This window comes from Drosophila mauritiana, chromosome X (genome assembly GCF_004382145.1).
Source record: "Drosophila mauritiana strain mau12 chromosome X, ASM438214v1, whole genome shotgun sequence".
In the NCBI taxonomy this organism is placed as follows: Eukaryota; Metazoa; Arthropoda; class Insecta; order Diptera; family Drosophilidae; genus Drosophila; species Drosophila mauritiana.
Window position 1 is genome coordinate 9817576 of NC_046672.1, and position 24321 is coordinate 9841896.

The window sequence follows — 24321 nt, forward strand, 5'->3', positions numbered from 1 at the left end:
ATATTTCGCTTCGTTTCGGTTCGTTTGGCACTAGGTAAATATGCCATTACCCCTCCGCCAGAATTGTCTCGAGTGTATTGGCTTTTGGCATAAAAATGGGACAACATTACCGCCACCACATCGGAAAATAAGTATGTATGCCGGATATGGATACGACTGCGATTTACGGCTAAAAGGGGGAAAGCTTTGAAACGCCAAAGAGCTCAAAAGTGCGGGGATATAAAAAACGCTCCCGACATTTTTCTTTTTTTTGCAGCGTTTTGAAAGTGCAATATTGTCGCCGCTTTCAGCGGAAATCTTGAAAGTTTGAATCTGGGCTAAGAACTTAGAAGGGTGGCTATATCCAGTAGCCAATGAAGTTCCATTCTCTACTCAAAGTATTTTCAATACTTTTAGCTGAAAACTTGTGACTTTTATGAGGGATTGCCGTCAAAGAGATTTACCATTATTGCTTTCCATAATTCATTAAAACAGAATTTACTGGCATTTTTATAGTTTTCTGCATAACTTAGTCTTAGATTGTGTCGTATTATTTATGCAACACCAAACAAGTGAAACTAGTTTATGTTAGATTTAACCTTTCTGACATTTGAACAAAATTGGCCTTCAGAAGTGATGTTCTTCTGTCGGCAAAGATGAGGCTGTCTGAAATGAAATTTAATTCCAAATTTTAGTACTTAACAGTTGGTATAACAAAATTTCCCTTTATTTTTAGATAATTGTTTTTTGCGAAAAGAAAGTTCCCCTGCGGCGCGTTAATGCAATTAGCAAACTTGATTGTTCATCTCATAATCACATGGTATATAGTATACACTATACTATACAGTATATAGAGAGGTATTAAAGCCAGCTTGCTAATTAGTTATGAGCCACGGCAATCCAACCTGTTCGGCAGATGATTTTCGATGGTGATGGCCTATGGTGGTGATGATGCTGTTGTCTTGACTTGATCAATTTTATTTCCAAGCATTTTGTTCGCTATGTGTAAAATTCACTTCGATGAATGAACGATTACAGAGTGTGTGTGTGAGTCCAAAAAAAAAAACAAAATTAAAAAGAAACAGAAAACAAAAACCGGCATGTCTCACACACACGCATACGCAATCAAAGTCGAGTTTTTGGTACGGATTTCTTATGTAATCTGGTGTTGTTTCTCTTTCGGTTGCTGACCAAAATCCAAAATGATTTGGGCCCATTGTGGCTGCTGTTGTAACACTTTGGCATTTTAATATGAAAATCCGTTTAAGATATTTATGACTATGACTCACAGTGAGCGCATAGTGGTGCTCCGCAAACAATAAGAGTATGTGTACTACAACTTCCTAGTCATCAGCAGCAGCCGCCCCTCTTATAACACCAAAAATGGGGCGTGGCACTTGCATCTGATTAGCTCGACGATTTGCATATGAAATTCATCTCGTCACATCATACCACATGCATGATTATGTAAGAGGCGATTGGATGGTCGACCTTCATGGGAACCACATCTTCGAGTTCGTGTCTTTGGTCTTTTGTTTCGCCCAGATTTATGCGGTCCCCTTCCGATCTCTAAGCCCCCTCCCCGTCCCTCATCCATCGATCCGCACATCCATCCATAGATGTCACTGTGTCAATGCTGATGGCTGATGGCGATCGGATCTACGATATCGTTATGCAAATTGGCCTGCCCGCCGATGGCTTCCGCCTCGTGCTGGTCGAAATCTTAAAGATCGAATCGATATATTATAATTGTCGTAATTCGCTAATGTTCTTTTTCCTTCATTGCAGTTCCGGCGTGGAGCGGCCTGGCAAACGCTCTTCCTGCTCTGCGCTCTTGCCTATTGCATAAATGGTAGGTCGTTCTTAAATGCCTTCCAGTATCCTGTAGTAATTTGTTCCCATCTCAATTACGTTTCTATCAAAAACAGAAGCCAGCAGCGAGGGTCGCGTGGTCTGCTACTATACAAACTGGAGTGTCTATCGGCCGGGCACTGCCAAATTCAATCCGCAGAACATAAATCCATACCTGTGTACACATTTGGTGTACGCGTTCGGTGGATTCACCAAGGATAACCAAATGAAGCCCTTTGACAAGTACCAGGACATCGAGCAGGGTGAGTGGACAGACAAACGCAGACACGCCCCCGTCCTTCCGGCGAGTTAATTTGACTCGGCTTTAATTTCCTGTCCGTCTGATGACGATGCATCCCTTCATCCCCATCGCCCCCTCTCTTTTTCTCTCTCTCTCTCATCCAGGTGGCTATGCCAAGTTCACTGGACTCAAAACGTACAACAAACAGCTGAAGACCATGATTGCCATTGGCGGATGGAACGAGGCGAGTTCCAGATTCTCTCCATTGGTGGCTAGTAACGAGCGTCGGCAGCAGTTCATCAAGAACATCCTGAAATTCCTGCGACAGAACCATTTCGATGGCATCGACCTGGATTGGGAATATCCAGCCCATCGAGAGGGCGGCAAGTCCCGGGATCGTGATAACTATGCCCAGTTTGTCCAAGAGCTGAGGGCCGAATTCGAAAGGGAAGCGGAGAAGACCGGACGCACTCGTCTCCTGTTGACCATGGCCGTTCCTGCTGGCATCGAGTACATTGACAAGGGTTACGACGTGCCCAAGTTGAACAAGTATCTGGATTGGTTCAATGTGCTGACCTACGATTTCCATTCCTCCCACGAGCCATCGGTTAACCATCATGCTCCGCTCTATTCGCTGGAGGAGGACTCCGAGTACAACTACGATGCTGAGTTAAATATTGTGAGTTTACAACATATTTAAAGATATTCAATATCTTACTAAATAGCTTTTCTTATATCCGTGTAGGACTACTCCATCAAATACTATCTGAAAGCGGGTGCAGATCGTGACAAGCTTGTTCTGGGCATACCCACCTATGGCCGATCCTATACTTTGATCAACGAGGAGAGCACCGAACTGGGAGCACCTGCAGAGGGTCCGGGAGAACAGGGTGATGCCACTAGAGAAAAGGGATACCTGGCTTACTATGAGGTAAGCTAAAGATATATGTGAATATCGGTTTTGAGGAATAACTAACCCCCTTTAATCCCCACCAGATCTGCCAGACCCTCAAGGACGACCCCGAGTGGACTGTGGTGCAGCCGAATGCCAATGTTATGGGTCCCTATGCCTACAGACGCAATCAGTGGGTGGGCTACGATGATGAGGCTATCGTACGCAAGAAGGCCGAATATGTGGTAGCCCAGGGACTGGGCGGCATTATGTTCTGGGCCATCGATAACGATGATTTCCGCGGCACATGCAACGGAAAGCCATATCCTCTTATCGAGGCTGCCAAGGAAGCCATGGTGGAGGCATTGGGGTAAGTTAATGGATTTCTTTGGCGTCGTGCAAAGATTGCAATGTTCTCAATCTATTTCAGACTGGGCATCAACGAGGTGGCCAAACCAAGTGGACCACAGAAGCCATCAAGATCTCGCAGTCGCGATAATGCCAGCAACAGGAACCGTATAAATGGCAAGACCGAAGCTCCACTCAGTTCCAGGAGACCCAGTGCCACAAGGAGACCAGCTGTGAGCTCCACCCAGGCACCACCGCCAAGCACCACCTTCAAACTGACCGAAGCCGAGGGATCCTCTCTTTACATTGGAGGCAGGGCATCTACCACGCCGCCACCACCAACGACTCCCGATCCAGGTTCGGACTTTAAGTGCGAGGAGGAGGGATTCTTCCAGCATCCAAGAGATTGCAAGAAGTACTACTGGTGCCTGGATAGTGGACCGTCTGGTCTAGGAATTGTGGCTCACATGTTCACTTGTCCATCGGGACTTTACTTTAATCCCGCTGCCGATTCCTGCGACTTTGCTCGCAATGTGCCCTGCAAGACCAAAAAGTATGTTTAAATGTGTAATTTTTGTTATTTTCATTACTAAACTTTGTACACTTCTCCGCCTTAGATCTACAACGGCGGCACCAGTGACCTCCACAACACCGGCAACCACCACAGTGCGTTCCAATCGAGTAACAGCTGCTCCCACGGCTCGTCCAGTATATCCTCGCACCACCACCACAACAAGCACTACGACCACCACGACGACTACTCCATCCACTGTTGATGAAGACCTGGAATACGAAGAAGATACTGACGAGCTGTCGCCAAGCAAATCCACCGATGCTGAGGAGGATCCACAGGTGATTAAGGAACTGATTGATTTGATTCGCAAAGTGGGTGGCGTGGAGCAGCTGGAGAAGCATCTTTTGCGTAACAAGGATGGATCGATTACATTGAAGGAAAATTCTGCCACTGGAGCAGCCACTACTCCGTCGACTATAAGCAAATCTCTGTATGATCGTGTGCTCAGTCGACCTGGAACATTGAGTTCCTTCAGCCGCAATCGTTTTAAGATCAGCGATGCGACAGAGACAAGCACAGAAGCCACTGCTTCGAGCAGTTCGTCAAGGGGTTCATCGACTCTCACCTCCAACACAAACTCCAAATATTCTTCAGTTCTGAGGGGCAACAGTCGCCAAGGTCCACAGAACGAGGGCATTGAAAAATTGGCTGAGTTCGATGGTTTCCTAAAGGAACGCAAACAATATGTGACCATCAATCGCCATCGATCTGCGAGTCAGGGAGATGATGAGGAGCATACAGATCAGCAGGAAGAGGAGGAGAACCTGGCCGAAGTTGAGACAACAACCCGTCGTCCTTTGAGCTCTATCACTCCGTCTTACACAAGTCTCAGACGCTCCAGGCCCACTACGGTGGCACCGCCAGCAGAAGAATCCAACGAAGAGGCAGAGCAACATACCCAGACACAGGTAAAATCCTATGCCACCTTGAGCCGTACTCGTGGACGCACCACGGCATCCCCAGAAGTCACGGAAGCGGCACCCAGTTCGACAACCAATCGGTGAGTGGGTGAAGTATGTTTTAAGGTGATTGTCATTAATCGTAAAATCTACGCTTTTCAGTTACAAATACTTCGAGCGTACACGACCCACTAAGAGTGCCACTGCCGAGGATTCCGAAGATCCAACAGAAGACGAAGAGGAAGAGTACGAGGACGACCAAAAGGATATTGTCACGGTACAGAGCAAACAATCCACAAACACACGTAAATATGCGAGCATCGGCCGCAGAACAACCACCACCACAACAGCAACACCAGAAACTACAACTACAACAACAACAACCGCCGGCACTGAGACTGCCAAGGCCAGCACCACCACCAACAACAACAACAACAGCCACTACAACAGCAGCAATAACAACAACAATGTGAAACTGAATAACCAAATACCAACAGAAGAGAACATCACAACAACACCCAGCACCACCACCCAGTCCGAAACCACCACCTCAACTAACGAAACCACTGAGCCAAATGAAAGCACCTCAACCACCACCACATCCATAACTAATAACTTGCATACTATAACCACCACACCCACACCAATTGTAGCATCCACTGTCCCAACAACAACCGCCAATGGCATTAGCTCAGACTCCCTGCTAGCCACCGAGTTGAGCGAAGCCTCACCCACCCACCTTCCTCCCAGTCCCGACTTAGAAACATCAACACCGACAACAACAAGCACAACAACAACGGAACAACCCGAACTGGACACCACAACAACGACACTGAAAACCACAACAACAACCACCACGGGCAACAACGAACTGAATGACGTTAACAACGTGGACGAGGACAGCGAGGTAACGAAAACCAAGACCCAATACAAGTATGCAACCACCAACCGTCGACGCATAACCACAACAACAACAACCAAGAACAGCAACAACAACAACAATGCAGAAGCTGCGAACGATGCTAGTCCAACAACAAACGGTTTGAGTAGTTTAAATAGCATTAGAACCAACCCGGGCAGAAGGCAACCCCAAACAGAGCAGACCCAAACAACAACCTCCGAACCAAACCTTTCTAGTCCCAGACCCTTTGGTTATCCCCGACGTCGCACGCGACCCACAGCTAGCACCACAACCACCACTATTCCCCAAACCGATAATGATAACAATACCGATAATAACGATAACGAAACCGATGCAGTTGCGCAAGTAGTGAAGAAGACACGACTATCTCCAGGGGATAGGCCCAAGGTGAGTGCCAGTCTTCCAACAGCAACCGCAATCAACACACGAACCAAAACCTCCTCACTGCACCACCAAGAATCCCAAGTAGAAGTAGCTGGTAACGGTGGCAATGATAGCTTAAGGCATGATGTAGTTAGCTCTAGTTTAAGTCAATCCCAATCCAACAAAATCGATACCGACGACCTAAGTACCACCCAGCAGCATACCAAGTACACTTGGCGTGCGGTGCGACGTCCTGCATCGCAGCGCACAGTGGTTCCCAATTCTTTAGGGGGCGACGATAAGAACTCCCGACGCTTTGCCGGCAAGCAGTTGAACACCGAATCAATAGTGGAAGACGAGCTTCAAACCACCACTAAGTTCCGCAGTCGCCGCCTGAATTCCGCCGAGGATGAGTCCGAGGTGGCTCTCGAGGTGGCAACTGCGACACCATCGCACGGTTCCCGCAACTACCAGAGCATCCAACGCTCTGCTGGCAAAGCGAGCTTAGATGACTCTCAAATCCACTACAAAGCCATTACTCGCGATTCCGAAGGCGGTGCTCATCTCACTGCCGGACGCAGTTCCAGCTTTGTGAGGAATTTCGGCGAAGCAGCCAAACCAACTCCACCGCACCAACCTATTAGCAGAGGTGGACAGATTGTGGAGAGCACCACCGAAGATGAAAATGTGGCTGCTGAAATAATTGATGATGAGAAGAGGGGAGAGACGAAGGCGCCTGCTGGAAGCGAGAATACTGATGACAGCAACACGGCAACCGAACAGGAATCTCCCGAAATTGTAACTGAAGCTGCACTACCACAGCTCGAGATTACCACTTTGTTATCAGAAACTTCAGATGTCGGCAGTTCTTCGGAACAATCTGTAAGCAGCACCACTGAAGAAAGCTCCAGCAGCACCGCAGATTTGAATACCGTCGTTGAAGAAGCCAATCTAGGTGCTGAAACCGACAAAAAGTCTTCTTCTGAGATTGATAATGGAGAATCTTCAACGGAAATGAACTCGTCTGAAGCCCCAATTAGCAGCACAACTGTACAATCTGAAGAAGTAAGCAGCACCACTGAACCTAATTCAGAAGCCATTGAAAAAGAAATTGCCTCTGATATCAACGATGAATCCAGTGAAGGTCCTGCAAGCAGTACGGAATTTATAGAAATCAGTACAACTAGCAGCCCAGTCAGTTTCCAAGATGATTCTTCGACAACAACAGAAAAACCCACTCGGCGTACATTTAACCGGCTTAGCTCAACTACTCCTGCATCTGTGCCAGAAGAAGGAACCACTTCCACCGTAAACCCAAGACGTCGAGTTATTGTGCGCACCAGAATCAGCACCACTGAAGCGGAGAGTGAGGCTCAGACAACCACAGAAGGACCAAAACGACGTAGTTTTTACAGAACTAGCACCACAGCGGAACCAAGCAGCTCCACTGAAGCAGACAGTGATGCCCAGATATCAACTGACGGTCCAACACGTCGTTCTTTCTTTAGAACTAGGAACACTGAAGCAGCTAGCAGCACCACTGAAGAACCTAGCAGCCCCACGGAACCAGAGATTGAAGTCGAGACAACCACCGAGGGTCCAACGCGCCGTTCGTTCTTCAGAAGTAGCACCACTGAAGAAATCAGTAGCAGCTCTGTAGATGATGATGCTGTAGTGAATATTATCACCACTCGTCGTTCGCTTTTCACTAAGCCAAGTTCTACAGAAGCCACAACAACAGCAACTACAGAAGACTCCGAAGTTAGTAGCTCCACCAGGCGTAGTTTCTTCCGTACCAGCACTACCACAGAAGGCACAACAAGTACTACAGAAGAGACAAAGGACAATGAACACGAGAGTGAGACCACCGCTGCTTTGCCTAAACGTCGAGTTATAGTCAGAGGCAATTTTAGGCCCCGCAAGGAGGGAGATCTCTCCTCTCTTTTAGCGGCAGATGCCAACAAGCGAGCGAGAAACAACCATAGCACTACGAGCACTGATAGACCTGCTAGTCAATCAACTACATCCAATGAAGAAGATACGGAGGCACAACCACCACAAGCTGAGGAGAAGGCAACCACTGGTCGGGTTTCCTTGAATGCCGTTCGAAACCGTACCACCACAAAAACCGAAAGCTTAGGCAATGGAATCACCCGCACTCGCACCACCTACGTCCGCACTCTCGACGCTGGTCAAAAGGTTGTGAAACGCATTCACACGAAAACCATAGAGGAGAAACCCGCGGAGTATGAGTACATTATCGATGAAGTGACCCACCCACCAGCGCCGAGCACCACGCCTCGCACAGTGACCCGCAATCGTGGATCCGTGCGATTCCAGAGTAATGATCTTTCTTCGCTGCTGGCCTTGGACTTTGCCTCACGTAGCACCCGCAAGAAACAAGCCCAAACAGAGACAACAGTTACCAAAACGCGAAGACGCTTACTTAAGAAACCCAAGGAAACCATCGAGCACGAAGAGGTGGAAGAATTCGAGTATGAAGCAGGTCAGGAAGCTGGGAACGAAGTTGAGGAGGCGCCACGTGTGAGCACTACGGCCAGGACTATAATCCGAAGAACTAGACCGACAACAACCAAAACAACAACTACGGAAACACCGCAAAATATCGAGGCTAGCACCCGCAGGGCGAGCTTCGCTTTCAAGCGTCCCTCCAAAGCTAGCACAACCACTGAAGAACCAACTACAACATCTACTGAACCCACAACAACCTCAGAAGCTACCACTAGAAGAGTTCTCAACTTCAGAAGACCAGTGAGCACAACAAGCACCCCATCTTCAATAGAAGCTGAGTCTACTGAGGAGGCAACTGCAGCCCCCATTGAGGCCACCACCAGAAGAGTTCTTGCGTTCAAAAGACCTGTCAGCAGAACAACCACCCCAGCACCAGTAGAAGAAGAGTCCACAGAAGAATCCACCCCCACTTCTATAGAAGGCACCACCAGAAGGATTCTCGCTTATAGAAGGCCCGTGAGCACAACAACTACCACACCAGTTCCTGTTGAAGATGAATCTTCAACAGATCAGTTGGCAGCGGCCAAGCAAAAGTTTATAAATCGTCTCAAATCTAGCACCACCACAACAACATCAATCCCTGAAACAACAACCACTGAAGAAGACTTAAGTGATCTTAAAGTGCAGCTGAGCAATGCCATAAACCGTTTGCAAACGGAAAATAAACTAGAAGTCCAGACAATCACCAAGGGAAGTGAAGCCGCAGAAGATGAAGGCGATGATAAGCTTTCATTGCCAATTTACCACAGAAGAAAGTACTATCAGTATGTAAAGGATTCACCAATTACCTATATCGACAAGTCCCCCGCACCACCGGATATCGAAAGTGTGACTGTTAATATTAAGCAACAAATTCATGATGTGTTCAATGTTAGTGAAAGTGAGACGCCACATAATTCTCTGGGCGATGACGGAGAGACCGAAGGACATCGCGAGGCTATGGCGCAGGCCAAGGAAATCAATGCCGAACTCGGTCATTTTTTATTGAAAACCCCCGGGTCAAAGTAGGTCACCCGGGGGCAAATTTGGTCGGATCAGGAGAGGAAACCCTAGACGATGATGAAATAACCGCTGAAATCGACGAGGATGAAGATGATGAAGTTCCCGAAGGCAGAATAAAAGGCCAGCGACAGGGAAAAGCATTTAAAACAATACCACTAGCAACAGACTCGAGCAATGAGACCTCTAAGATTGTAAGCCTTTCTCTTCTAGAAGAAAAGGAAAGAGGCGAAGATGAAGCCAGGGCTTTACGCACCTACACCAGATTAAACCGCACCCGCTTGACCCTGTCCATCAGGTTACAGGAAAAGACCCAAAGTGAACCACTAGACACAACAACCAGGAGGAGCTACAGCGTCCCCCAGCGTTTCCGTATTCGCTCAACAACGCCGGTACCCTCTAGAACAGAAAACAGTGAAGAGGACGATGAAGAAACTAAAGACAATGAAGGACCATCGCCCAGCACAACAACTGTGACACCATCCATAAAACTACCTACCAGACGACTTTTTACACCTAGAAGGCCCGTTAATGCTGTAAAGGACTCAGATTCTTCAGATATACGTAAGTATTTTCATTTATCTGAAGTAAAAATATGGAAACAAAATAAGTAATGCAAATACAAGTGATTTGACAAATGACTTTTGATTGCATTTCATTTTCGTAGCAGTATGAGTGTTAAGTCGAACCCAACTAATTGAAAACCATTTTATTTATTTAAGGTAAAGACAATGAGGAAGAGTTAAAGGTGGAATCAACCACAAGACGCCTCTATTCCGGCTTAAATAGATTGAGAGGCAGGGGAAGCACCACCACAACCACCGAGGAAGCAACTGATTCAACCACCGAGGCAGCAACCACAACACCCAAAAGTACAAGACAACCTTATGTGGGCATTAGTCGCAGAGTAACAACTACAACGACCACTGAGAAGTCAGCGGAAAGTAGCACTGAATATAATGGAAGTGAAGATGAAGAAACGGAATCCACCACAGTAACTCCTGAACAGGAGGTAAACGATGATGCTAAAGAAAATAAGGTTGCAATCAAAGAAACAGATGACGAAGTTAGCAAGAAAGCTCCCGAAGAGGCTGAAGACACCAGCACTGAAGAACCCGAACTGGAAGCCTATATAGACGATGACAATGAAATCCCTCTGGAAGATAGCGGACCTAAAACTGAAACCACATCAACAACAACGACCACCACTACACCAGCAAGCACCACCTCACGTCGTCAGTTGGTAATTCGTCGCCGTTTTAATGGCACCATAACAACAACCACTACGGTTGCCCCCGTCGCTGATGACAATCTCGAGAATGAGATCGATCCAAATGATACGGAGAGTTCAACACCAAAAGCGGCAACTACAACTTCACCAAGACGGCAACTTTTAATACGCCGACGCTTCAATGCGACCAGCGGGTCAACAACAACGACGACTGCAAATCCTAGTGCCGACAATGAAATAGATCAGGGCGAGACAAGAAGAACAACGCGTCGACCGATTCCGTCACGTCGGCGATTTAATGCGACTTCCATCACAGCAACCACACCGGGATCGACGAACGGCGACGAGATAAGCACACGACGTCCGTATGCGGCCTTGAACCGCTCGCGTAATCGCTTTACAACACCGCAAACTACAAACAACGAGGGTGGGGAAAACGGCGATGATGATGATGACGACGGAGAGGAAGAGGAGCAGCTGGCACCACCACGAGCTGTCTTCCTTCAAACAAACCGCCATCGCGCTCTGAAACCCACCCCTGAAGACGAGGAGGAGGCTGCAGCTGCGGTGCCAGCACGTAGCCCACCCAATTTTGCCGCTCGTCGCACCACCGCTGCACCACTGAGAGTTAGCTCCAGTACGCGACGAAATCTGGTGGCAATCAATAGAAACCTTTACCACCGACCAGAGGAAGATAACGAGGAAGAACCCGACGAGGAGTACGACGAAAACGAGGATGGGGATGATGATCAAGAAGAATCCGTAGATCCTCAAGTTACAAGCACTACAGCACGTTCACGACTTAGTCAACTGCTGGCCAACAGGCAAAGACAACCACTCAGAACAACCACTCAAAAACAGACAGAGACAGATAGCATCGATACAGAAACTGACTCGGACAACGGCGATGAAAACAATGAAGAAGAAGATAACGATAGCTCCGCCGAGGTATCGAACAGTAACCACACACTAAACCACAACAATACTTTGGGGGGTGGCACCACTAACCTTAACAATCTTACTAACCGTAGCACCGCACTGAATGTAGCTAGTCAACGTAGTAACAGCACCGTAGCCAATTATATTAATCGATTCAAGTCAAACAGTTACACAAACAAAAACAAACCAGTCACAGTCACAGCTAATATTAAGGCAGATAGTACAGATGATAAAGATAATGATGGAGATGATGATGGAGATGATGATGATAATGATGCTAGTCTAGAGAATGCGGGGGAGGAGAAAACGAGTGGGGCTGGTTTGAATGCCTTAGGTAATGATGTTAATTCCACACGACGCTTTCAGAATCGTTATCAATTGAGCCGCACCAGAGGCAGCACCACCAACACCACCCCAACAACAACACAACAACCCCAAACCACAACCACCGCCAGACGATTGGCGTTTGGGGGCCGTCAGCGCGCCCAGGTAACTAAACTAACCCTAGTCGATGAGCAGACTGAAGAGACCGAGACTAAGGGTGATTCCCGCGAAGAGGAGGAGGAGGATGAAGAAGACTCCAACGCAACCACAACAACAACCACAACCACCAGCAAACCAACACCGAAGCGCATACGTGTGCTTAAATTCCGCAGACCCTTAAATAGCAATAGCAATAGTACCACCAATGTAGATAGCACCACTAATAGCGCCACTGACACTAACCCAGACACCACCACAGCCACACCAACAACAGCAAGTCAAAGCACCACCAGCAGCAACAACAAAAACACCACAAGCACCACCGGCAATAAGCGTTTCCGCAAGATTGTTCGCAAATTGAGGCCTGTGGACTCAAGTACTGCGGCTAGTGTGGATAATTCCGATGAGACCACCCGTAAACCTTTCGTCCCCAGCCACACCAGATTCGCTGATCAGGATAATGACCTTGTCAATCTCCGCCAGCGGATCAAGGAGCAGCAAGCACGAGGTGAGCCACAGGATGGAGTTATTAGCAATCGGTTTAAGACCCTGGGCCAAAAGGACGATCAGGATGTGTCGGAGTTGCAAAAGTTAAGGGACAAAGTAAAGGCAGAGCAGGCGAGGGGAGAAGGAGAACAGGGCGTGATCAACGATCGTCTGAAGAAGCTTCTGGCCGAGAAGGGCTCGAGCATCTCAAGCCAAAGAGAAGAATCTTCAACAGATGACGACTCTTCCTCAGTTTCCTCGGCCAGACCCTTCTTTAAACGAAAACTGGTCGCACGTAGACCCTACACACCACCCTCGGCCAGTGGTGGCACCACAAAGGCCCCCCTGACCTTTAGCACCACCCGACCCACGGCAAAATTCGTGCGCAGGAAGAACGGAAGATTTGATCCCTTCAACTCGAGTGTTCGCAATCGTGGAGAGGGCTTTGTGAGGAGTGATCCGCGGGGATCCAGATTGCCAGGAACCGATCGCTTCAAGTCTCAGGGAAATAGCGAAGACGATGAAGAGGTGGAAGAGCGCAACGAACAACCACTGCAGAATCAGTTTGCAACCACTTTGCGAAGACCTTTTGTGCCGAAGACCCGACCAGTTTTGGATAAGTCCAAGCCTGAGCAGGAAGATGGTGCAGAAGAGAGTGAGGAAGAAGACGAGGAGGAGGATTCCGAGGAAGAAGGAGACGAAGAAGAGGATGAAGAAGAAGAGGAGGAGAAGACAGATGGTGAAGAGAACAGTGCACAAGAAGATAACAAGCCGAAGTTTAATTCCCCTTACAAGCCCAAGGATAATCGAGCTCCACCGGGCAGTCGTCCCACATTTGGAACCACCGGAAGTGGCTCACCACCTACCGCATCCGGAAATGTGCCCTACAATCCTCGCAATCGCCCATCAAGCTCGGCCAATGGAAATAGCACACCATCCAACCGCTTTGGCACCACAAAGCGACCTCGTGTGGTTAACCGACCGCCGGGTGTGGCCTCACCAAATTTGACCTTGAAACCCGTGGCCAGTGATTACGAACGCACCACACCGCTGACACCACTGAAACCGGCGCCATTCATACCCAGCAATAACAGGAGTTACGAGAGAAAGTACTCGGGTCCATCCACAGAGGCCGCGGAGACGGCCAGCGAGAACTCCCTGATCGAAGAGTTGAATATCGATGCACTGAATGCGAGAAACAAGAAGATCTTTGACAAACACAGTAAGAAGCATCCGGCTCTGAAGCCAAAGGTGGTTAAGGTGGAATCCGAGACGGGATTAGAGGTGGAAACCGGTACGGAGGTGGCGGTGGAAGATGAAACCACCGAGGAGCAGCAGCAGGAGCAGGGCTTTGTGACCACCACACCCAGTACACCACCATCACCAGCACCACCCAGCACACAGTCAGACACAGCCACCACCACAGACACGCCACCAGAAACTGAAACTGAAACAGAAACTGAAAATGTAACCGAAATTGAAACAGCGACCAATGCTAATGAAGCCACTTCCATCAATTCACAGGATCAAACCATCTCGAGCACCACTCAAGCACCACCGCCGGCCACAACCTTGTTGCATGTGTTCACCCTTCTCGAGGGTGAGGGTCAAGAAGAGGAGCCCACGACCAGAAAGCCAACGGTTCGCCTCTATCCCACCATACAAACGGAAGTGGTGCCCAAGCACAAGTTAATCGAGATCAATCGCATTGTCGAGATTAATTCCAAACAGGCCAAGGCTGCTCAGAGGAAATCCAAGGCGAATCATGACTTTAGCACCTTGATGGTGGAGTCCCTGCCCCACGTGGAGCAGCTGGGCGAGATCAGTGTGGTGAAATATGTCCATTTGGTGGATGGCAGTGACATTCAGATCAACGACGGGCACAGCACAGTGGCAGATTACACGCCCACCGAACCCACATCAGCGGCTCAAAGTCCTGTCTCGCTGCCCGTTAGGAATTCTCTGCCAGAAACCGAGAGCGGTGACACCGATCGCAGTGGCAAGTCCTTGGTGCCTGAAGTTCTAACTGCCGCTTTGGAGACCTCTACCATTTCACTGGAGGGACTATTTGATTCGGCCAGAAAGGGCAAGCAACTGAGCAGCAATACAATCATTGGCGAAACGGAGGAGAGCACAACCATTAGCAGTAGCAGTAGTCCGGCCAGCGAAACCGGAGAGACCACCACACCGGCACCCACTTACGTAAGACCCATTGTACCCCTCCTAAGACCCGAGTCCAATGAGTCCTCACCACTGGTCATTTCGATAGCCAACCTCGATCAGGTGATACTGAGCAAGGTGCAAAAGTCGCTGGCCGAGAATAGCCAAACCACAGTGGCCCCCGAAGCTGCCAGCGACTCGAATTCCGCCTTCTCTGTGCGCCAGCCGCTGGTGGTGCAGGCGCCCATCAGCAGTGGTGCTCAGGAAATCGACACACTTAACACACAAGATCAGACAATCAATGGTGCTATTAGTGTGAACACTAATCCAGTTATACAAACAACAACCAACAGGCCAGATGACGATCAGGTGGCTGAAGAAACCACAATCTTTAGCATTGAAGCGGCCACTGAGCCTGAGCTTAACACACAAACAACAACTTCCAAAACAGAAGCCAATAGCGAAACACTAACAGCCATGCCAATTGGTGCTGTTATTATGGGTCAGTTTGGTCTAAACACACAATCAACAACCAATGTAGACAATGACATCCAACTAAATGCTCAAACAACAAGCACAATTAGCAGTGGCGCTGTTGGTTCCGAAGCTATTGGTGGTAACACACAAACAACAACCGCGGACAACGCTCGCCAAGAAAGTACACAATCAACAGGCACAATAACAAGTGAGATTAGCAGTGGCGCTATTAGTTCCGACAACAACCACATAGGCACACAAACAACAGTCACCACCGACAACAGTTCAGAAACTAAACCCACCCAAATATCAACCACAATTAGCAGTGGTGCAATTAGTGGGCATATTGATGGCAGCATCAATCTGAACACACAAACAACCACCACCACCAGCAACAGCACCACCACCAGCACCACCGATGTGGGCAGCAAAGTTAGCGAGGCAGTTAGCTTTAGTTCCGAGACGCATGTGGTGCATCGCAAAAAGATGGGTCGCAAGGGGCGTGGCCGACGCCTGCGCAACCGCAAAACGACGACAACGACAACAACCACAGAAACGCCAACCACGACGGAGGCGACATTTGATGACACCACCACAGTGGTGCCAGAATAGGTCACAAAAATTCAAAACAAAAACACAAGAAACCAGAGAAAATCAGCGTAGTTAGTTATTTCTAGTCTTAGCCCTTATCCAGTCGCAAGATTTGCCAGAGAAGAGAAGAGAATCTTCTGCGAGCTTAACCCTTTTTGTTGCCGAACCGTAGATAATTGGCTGCGATGCTTTGGCTTAACAACAACCACGGCGAAACAAATTCAGTAAACAACCATTTCGGCTGCTTTAATAGTCTATCCAAATTTTCCAGTGCTGCTGCTTATAATTCGAATACTCTACTACTTTATATATTTTTTGCTGTGTAAATTATTTAAACAATTCGTATTCTTCGAGCTGCCATACCCAAACAACAACACCCACACACTCACATCCACACTCACACACATTTGTTCACACATGCAGATGCGAGAGAAGTCTTTCCTTGGTTCAAAAACAGATATTCTAGAAACATATACATATATAGTTATCTAGAAACGCAACGACCCTCAGTGGATACAAACTTAATCGATTTGAAATAACTTTAAATGGCTTTTACCAGGCGCAGTTCTCTTTTACTTCTATCTCTTTCCGAATAATTTTTTTCACTCTTTACCTCTCTGTCCGAAAATACTTTAAGTCTAGCTTTAGTTGTAAAATATTTATGCACAACAATAAAATAATGAACAAAAAGAAACGTACTATACAAATTATTATTGCCACAACAGAACACAAACTACTTCCCCCACCTTAACAACCCGCAAATGTATATATAATACATGTAGGATTTCAAATTGGGAAACTCTTGTATATAATTCGTGCAACTTTTATTTTATAAACATTTATTTTCTTGTTTTCAGTACATTTTCAAGTTTCATATTTGCAGATTTGGTTAGACAATCTTTGGTATAGGTTAATTACTTTATTACAATTCCCACTTAGATCCTGATTGTTTCTTAGGTCGTGAACATATTTTCATGACTTGATTATTTACAAAACATGCTCTAAAATTGTTTTGCTTGAAGTGCAAAGGTTACAGAAAATGATTCTTCGGCATGTCCAAGGCAATTATAAATGCATTTATTTGCCCCTCTCCATCCGCCTTTCGGTGCTCTTTCAAATGTCACTTGTAGAATTGCTCGTTATGTGCTTAGTCATTAGCCTGGGCTTCTTTTTCTTCTGTATTTATTTATTTTTTATTTTTTTTTGCCTTTTTTAAATGTCAGCCTAGCTGTATCTAGTTGTTTTCTATGTGGCGGCTATTGCCTCATGCCTATTCATAAGTGCACATGCACTGTGTCTGTATGCAAGCCTGTCTGGATAATCGGTTTCAACTTTCGATGAGTCCGCAAGATGTGCGAAGTCAGCGGGAAAAAGAGCAAAAAATTGAAATCAAAAGGCAGAAAATAAAAACGAGTTCAGCTAAAACAATTTGCAAATTGCTAAAAAAAAAGAAAGAAAGAGAGAGGAACTCTGCAGACGAGACATGTTTCATAATCGCTTGCTAGCCTCCTCGGAACGATAATTGCCAAAAGTCAAATCACGCGCCGCATAACAAACGCGACGAACTGACAGGCGACACCAAAAAATCAGGTTGACAAAAAGTCGTAAACGATTTTTTCAACTGTTTTTTTTTTCTTGTGTGTGAAGTGAGCTCGGTGATTTTTCCTCTTTCAAAAGTGCCCGTGAAATGAAAAATCCCATTTAAAAATAATAAAAAGCGGAGTCGGACAAAGCAAACAAAAGCGCAGACAATAAAAAGAAACCATAAAAGAAGATCAAAGGTGTTGCACTCAGGGTAACAGGCTTTTGTCATCATCATTTTGTTGAAGAGTACGTACAAAAAATAAATAATAGGGAGTGTTTGCACAGACAAAGAGGTTAACGAAACGGGTCCAATGATATCATATAGGTGTGGAAATGTAATGCCACTTCAAAAAATCTCAAACTTAATAAACAGATTAGATGCATATGGCATTACATTGTTATTTTTTTTCGAATATACAAATTTGGGCAATATTTTTAAAGGGCAGTACTTAGTATTATTAAAGGTTTTTCAACTAGCAACCCTTCTCTTTTATTTAATTTGCCCTTGAACAGCGGCACCCTATTCTCGGCCAGTGCTTTCCCCGCCGCGTTCGTGTCTTAAGTCTTTCGTTTCGCCACTTTCACAATAAACCCATTGAGAAGCCAGCAAATCAGCGGACGACGCCCTGCACGCATCATCAGTCTTCGAGCTGACCAACTCGCTTGCACAATATTTAATCAAAAGCCCAACCAGTTTGTGGATACCAAAAAAACCAGCAAACTGCGCATCTGCCAGAGAAAAAAAAAAAAAAAACAAGTGGGAATGTTGGGGATTCAGATTATGCAATCACATTGGCATGCGCTCGAATCGCATTGCCAAAGTCCGAAGATACCAGGCAGCAATGCAGGCTTCGATCTGCGGATCTGCTAATCGAAGAAGCCCATCAGCATTATGCAAGCACCGCGGCTGATGCGTATTTTTCCGGCCCATTCATTATCTCGAAGGTGTCTGCGACATTGACACCAAAAATGTTCTCGCCAGCAACTCTCTCTCTCTATTTTTTTGTGTGATCTATGTGGGATTTAGAAATAATTTTTTAAATGTATTTTTGAATAATTGCAAGGGTATTACTGAAGGGTTTTAATTAATATAGAGAGTATATCAGTTTAGCTTATTCTGGATGTTTACAGGTTGCTTTCCATTATAAAACTCAATTTGGCATAATTACAGCAATTTCCACTCTACGCTGTGCTCTGTATTGCTTTCAATGTCAACGAGATTGGTGGACAAAGCAAAACTAGCGCAAACTAATAGCCAGACAAATAACTTGTTATGCCTGCGCGTTATTTATTTTGCACTCGAACGTCCTTCAATTAAAATGCCTGACTGCATTTTTGCGGTTGTTGGCCCACTTAGCGGTCAACTTGATCTTGTCGAGATAGCGAGAGAAAGCACCTTTCGAAGGGTTTCCTTTCCTTTCCTTTCCTTTCCTTTCCCAATTCAAAATGCCCAAATTCCCACTGCCCAATGCCCACAGTAAAACACAATACACAACAAGCGCCAAACAGTACTAATTTATTTAAGGCTTTAGTAGATTTCTTATGCTTAACCAATTCTTTAATATTTTCAATATGATTTATTATTGTTTAAGCATGTAGCGCGCTTTTGAATTGTTGTTGACTGCACACCGCCGGAAAAGGCACGAAAACAAAAAAAAAACGATACACCAAAACAGCGAGCTGCAAAAAACGTTTAATATCTTCAAAATCCACAAAATGCTAAATTCAGTGTTTGTTTTCAATATAATTCCATGTACCGCGAACGAACAACTTTTGACTACCGACTGGCAGCTGCGACAACCAGCGACTGGCAGCGTTTCGCGGCGACCGGTGTTGAGTGTCCGCCGGCGGATTATCAACTCGCCGACGTCGGCAGCGATTGAAACCACCACGCAGCAGCCAGCAGCAGAACCACCGACGACCTCCAAATACAGCCGACTGCGCAGCAGACCCTCCGCAACAGCAGCAGCAGCAGCGGCAGCAGCAACAACGACCACTGCAGCAGCAACAACAGCTTTCCCAGCAGCAACATCTGCTCCCGGCGGCAGAACCACCAGCAACATCTACCTGAGCAAGCTGAAAGCCAAGAGCGGTGCCGCAGCGGCAGCAACAGCATCCGGTGAGGCAGCAACACTGACGCCAGCAACTAGCAACATCAGCAGCAGCAGCAATGACATCACTCAAAAGCAGCACAAGTTCCAGCCCGCCAGCTTTGCTCTGCGCCGCCAATTTCAAACGCGTCGGCTGACAACCTTCGCACCGGCGGCCAACGGCGATGAAAGTGGTAAGTAAACTTGGCATAAATTTAAATGCATTATCAAACAAAAGAAAAACCGTACGTACTTCATAACAGTGAAGAAAAAACTTGTCGGGCTCTGCCAGAGATCCAAAACGACTATTTTTTACCAAAACATATAAAATAATAGCCTGAATATGGAATGTTATACCTCGTTGAGCTCGTAATTAAATTTCCAATCAAACTGTGTTAAAAAATGCGAATTCTATTTTTTAACCATTTTTTGCAAATTTTGATGATGTAACCCCTTTCCAAAAATGCGAAAATTGACCCAAAAATTAATTTTCCTAAATTCTTCAAAAAGTGATAGGGACTGTTAGCACTGCTAATTAGCTGCTCAAAACAGTTATTTTTTTATCTATATGACAATTTTCAGCGAAGTTATGTCGAAAATTCCGTTTGTAAATATCAAGTTTTTGCCAAAACCCGTTTTTCCGAATTTCGGTCATCAAATAATCCGTTTTTCTGGCACAATTTTAAAAATAATTGTTTAAATATGGAATGCCATATCTCGTTGTGTTCGTATTTTAATTTCCAATCAAACTGTGTTTAAAAAGGCTAATTATATTTTTTAGCCATTTTTTGCTAATTTTGATGTTACCCCTTACAAAAAATGCGAAAATTTACCCAAAAATGAATTTCCCAAAATCCGTCCAAAAGTGATAGGAGTCGTAAGTATTGGTTATTAGCTGCTCAAAACAGTTATTCTTTCATCTTTACGATCATTTTTTGCCAAGTTATGATGAAAATTACGTGTCTTAAACATCTAAATATTCTAACAATCGTGTTTTTGTATTTTCGTCTAATGAAATTAATTTGTTGTCAAAATATTCATGGCTTAATTTATTTTCTTCTACAAATTTTATATTTCATGTTCCAATTATGTTTTCCCTTTAGCCACCGAGTTGCCCAGAACTCAGAACCCACTATTCAAGCGCCGCCTCACCCTTATATCCACCACTCCACCGTCCGCCCGCACCACCAACCCACCAGTCTCGGGCCTGGAAACCACCACCACTCTTTATTTGAACGACGACGACGAGGATCAGGTGGCCAAGTCGAGCATTCACACGAGCCGCTTCAACCAGATACCAGAGCAGGTGCGTCCACGCGAGGAATACGACTTGGCATCGCCAGCGCAGCCACTGAAGAGCACCAGCACCACAGCTAGCACCACTGCCAATGCACCACTACCAGTTATTGGCCAGGGAATCCGTAAGTGTATAACCATTCCATTGTTGTTTGTATTTAACTGGTTGTAAATGACTGCAGGCCGTCAATTGATCCCACGTCCTCGCCGGCCGCAATCGACCACATCAACGCCACCCACCACACCCACTTCCGGTTCAACTTTGAGATCGACCACGTCGGCTGGACACTCGGCTCCTCCTCTCTCCCGTCGACAGCAGAGTCGTCGTCGTCCGCACAAATACATCGAGGTCTACAGTCGTCCGCCGGTGAAGACTGCTGTAATCTCGGCGACCTCAAGTAGTCAATTTCTGGACGAAAGACTCACAGTGGGTCAAAGTCAGGTGGCCCAACGGCGTCGCAGTGGCAGTATTCTTCCGGCCAAAAACGATCCCAAAGTGATCGTTCATGGTCATGGCATCATTGAGTGCCGGGCACAGGGAAATTTTCCGCATCCCCTTAACTGCAGGAAGTTTATATCCTGCGCCCGATTCGAGGAGACCGGTGGAATCGTTGGATGGGAGTACACCTGTCCCAAGGGACTTACCTACGACGGCGTCGGCGGCATGTGCACTTGGTCGCCCTCGGATCAGCCCTGCCGGGATTAGACTGATAGACAAACAAAACAAAAACAAAAACACAGCCCTAAATAAGCCTCTAAATCCATTAACCCACCTCATCTGGAGACCCATTCGCATCGATAAAAAGACATCCATTCCCATTGCACCTCGTGTTGTATATGATTTTTCCAATTTGTGATTAGTTCTGATGAGGTTGTTGAAATCGAGACGATGAATATGAGTGAAGCAAGTTGAAATTCTACGTTAATTATTCTTATTTAAGCTTAGTGATATCTCAACCCAATTTTTTTGCGCCTGCCAACTCAGTAGTAAGCAAGAAATATTGTCCGTAGTTCATCGTCCCATATATATAGCGCCATATCTATATATGTGGTTGGGCGTGTGGTTACGCTATATACCGTAATGGATAATATGCTTTCTTTATCAAATAAACATATCATGTAATCCAAATGTTTGTCGTGTGCTTCTTTTGTGACCTCAGTGGGATTGCATAATTTGTTTTGCATATTTATATAATGAGCATTTAAAATACTTCAAATATTTCGACATAAGCAATTGGATTTATTGTGAATTGAACTGGGGTTTCTTCGGATATTATACTGAACTCTTTAGAATGTTTAAAAATGCAAACGTTTTTTATTGTGAGTTAAAAAAACAAAGCTAACTAATCATAGTGGATGCAACTGGCAGATGGATCTGCTGAATGAGGATGGGCTGGAGTGGTTCGCTCGCATGAGGGGTGTGCGATCTGGTTGTCATCGATGGATCACTGTGCGATGATCTACTGACGGCGGGAACCCTGGTTGGAGGTGGACTGGCGCCAGGGCTGGTGGACCTGGTGGTAGCCGGTCTGTTTCTGGGCGGGAGTGCTCCTGCCGAAGGGGCTCTTGGAGTTCACCTGCAGAATGTAATCGCCCTGCAGATCGAAATCGGTGGCGATGCCCATGTAGCCGCGCTTGCCATAGCCCTTGTTCTGCTTGTACTCCTGGTACGAGCTGGCGGCCACGGAGGGGAAGTTCCTCTCGTTTCCAGGACGCACGGACTCGGCGAAGTAGCGGGTGGCACGCATGGCGGCCTCAACGACATTATCGGCTCCGGGCACTCCGGTCGAGGGTCCGTTGGGGAAGAAGTCCACGTTGGCCAATCGCTGGCTGGTACCCATGCCGTAGGCGGAGGTGTGGATGGCATCGACGAAGTCAGCATCACCACGGGCCAGTCCGGTCAGCCTCTCCTCGGGCTTGCCGTAGATCTTAGTGGGGTCCAGGGCGGTGATGCGGCGCAACTTGTGTCCGGTCTGGCGGGTGAACTGGCGTCCAGCCACTCCGGCAACGTGGGCAGCGGGTCCAGAGCCAATCAGATGGATGATCTCCTGGGGCACGTTCACGGTGTTGGTCAGCTCAACCAGACGGTTGCCAATGATCTCGCCCAGACGCTCAATGTTCAGGGTGGCGTACTGCTCAAAGTCCTCGATGGCATTGCCCAACTGGATCACAATCAGGTCTCCGGTCTTGGTGTCATCCTGCTCACCGTTCTGCTTCCTGCGCTGCGTTTGCTGCTCCTCGCTGGAACTCCTCTGGCTCTGCTCCTCGTTGGAGTAGTCGTTGGTCGCATAGGGCTGGAGGTTGTAACGCTGCTGGTAGGCCTGCACCAGCTTCCTGGTAGCCTTCTGCACTTGGGTGTTGGTCTCGGGCAGGCCCTGGATGAAGATGGTGACCTCATCGTCGCCGAATTTCTGCTGGCGCTTAACCTTCTCAACCAGAGTGTTCAGGTTGAACTCGATCTTCTGGCCGCGCTCGCCAACGATGTAGCCCTTGATCTGGCTGGGTTCCGGGGTGTAATCGGGCTTGAAGACATGGTTGAACTGGGACAGATGGTCTGCGGGATATGATAGAGTGTAAGTACTACAAGATTGCTAGAACTTCTAGAGATCCTTGAACTTACAGAGCTTGTCCAACAGCGTGGCGCCCTCCTCCAGGCTCATCTCCTGCAGCTTCTTCAGGCTAACCTCCCTCAGGTTGGGCAGCTCCTCGACTTCCCGTGGGTTGACCCAGTTGCTGGGCTGCTCCACATTGTCCAGGGAGTTGGATCGGCGACCGGAACGGTTACCAGACTGGGGATTACCCATGGCGACCGCCAGAAGGGAGGCCAGAACGCAAAGGGTGCGCAGAGGATTCATTGTGGCTTCCAAGTTCGACTGTTTCAGACACCGTACCAAATTGTACTGCATGCCCACTGCTGCGACTCAATGCATTTTATACCCCCGGGAATCGGTAGTCTATACACACTATAATGCACGCGCCGGAAGCAATTGATTTCAGCAACCGATTTCTGGATCAGCACAAATGCATTGAATCGCAGCGTCAGTGATTTTGCAACACTTCTGATGAGCTCTATAATTTCGTTCCTCTTTTTTTTTTTTGTTTATTAAGTATCCATCGGGTAAAAGGTAATGGGAAACTTCTTTGACCAGCACTTTCATAACATAAACAAAAGATGGTCTGGCCATTAAGGGGCTTGACAGTGGGGGCACGACTTGAACTCATGCTCAGGTCAAGATAAAGTTTTTGTTTATAAAAAATACTTGGCAATTGTATGCAATGTATGAAACTATTCAAGTGTTTGCTATAAGAATTTTCTGGATTTTTCTTTATGGTGAATGCAATATAAATATAAAATAAATTGAGTGGGTTAACTAACATAAATAT

General features: G+C 46.8%; 2 protein-coding genes across 8 annotated transcripts in view; one reads left to right on the forward strand and one right to left on the reverse strand.

Moving 5' to 3' along the window:
• LOC117146812 (serine-rich adhesin for platelets) overlaps positions 1 to 22066 on the forward strand; it is a 32858-nt gene extending 10792 nt beyond the window's left edge. The window contains exons 2-14 of one of the 7 annotated variants that reach the window (XM_033313362.1): positions 1768 to 1831; positions 1908 to 2093; positions 2236 to 2750; positions 2817 to 3002; positions 3068 to 3333; positions 3394 to 3864; positions 3929 to 4885; positions 4947 to 9605; positions 9716 to 10164; positions 10323 to 14941; positions 19343 to 19835; positions 20745 to 21062; positions 21120 to 22066. In XM_033313362.1, the coding sequence (XP_033169253.1) occupies positions 1768 to 1831; positions 1908 to 2093; positions 2236 to 2750; positions 2817 to 3002; positions 3068 to 3333; positions 3394 to 3864; positions 3929 to 4885; positions 4947 to 9605; positions 9716 to 10164; positions 10323 to 14941; positions 19343 to 19835; positions 20745 to 21062; positions 21120 to 21643 (13707 nt within the window). In that variant the 3' untranslated portion in view covers positions 21644 to 22066. Of the gene's footprint in view, positions 1 to 1767; positions 1832 to 1907; positions 2094 to 2235; positions 2751 to 2816; positions 3003 to 3067; positions 3334 to 3393; positions 3865 to 3928; positions 4886 to 4946; positions 9606 to 9715; positions 10165 to 10322; positions 16662 to 19342; positions 19836 to 20744; positions 21063 to 21119 lie in introns of those variants that run through there. The other 6 variants (XM_033313357.1, XM_033313358.1, XM_033313359.1 and 3 more) reach the window with 6 other exon arrangements.
• A 164-nt stretch (positions 22067 to 22230) lies between these two features.
• On the reverse strand, positions 22231 to 23842 carry LOC117146816 (vitellogenin-2). Its single transcript, XM_033313369.1, has 2 exons — positions 23558 to 23842; positions 22231 to 23491 (listed from the first exon to the last, which is right to left on the reverse strand). The coding sequence occupies exons 1-2, from the start codon at positions 23790 to 23792 to the stop codon at positions 22398 to 22400; spliced, it is 1329 nt and encodes a 442-aa protein (XP_033169260.1). The 5' UTR covers positions 23793 to 23842; the 3' UTR covers positions 22231 to 22397.
• Positions 23843 to 24321: the final 479 nt, after the last annotated feature.

Coding starts and splice junctions, on each gene's coding strand:
- LOC117146816 (XM_033313369.1), bottom strand. CDS start 23,792: ATGAATCCTCTGCGCACCCTTTGCGTTCTGGCCTCCCTTCTGGCGGTC. Junction 23,492..23,557: donor CACGCTGTTGGACAAGCTCT/GTAAGTTCAAGG, acceptor CATATCCCGCAG/ACCATCTGTCCCAGTTCAAC.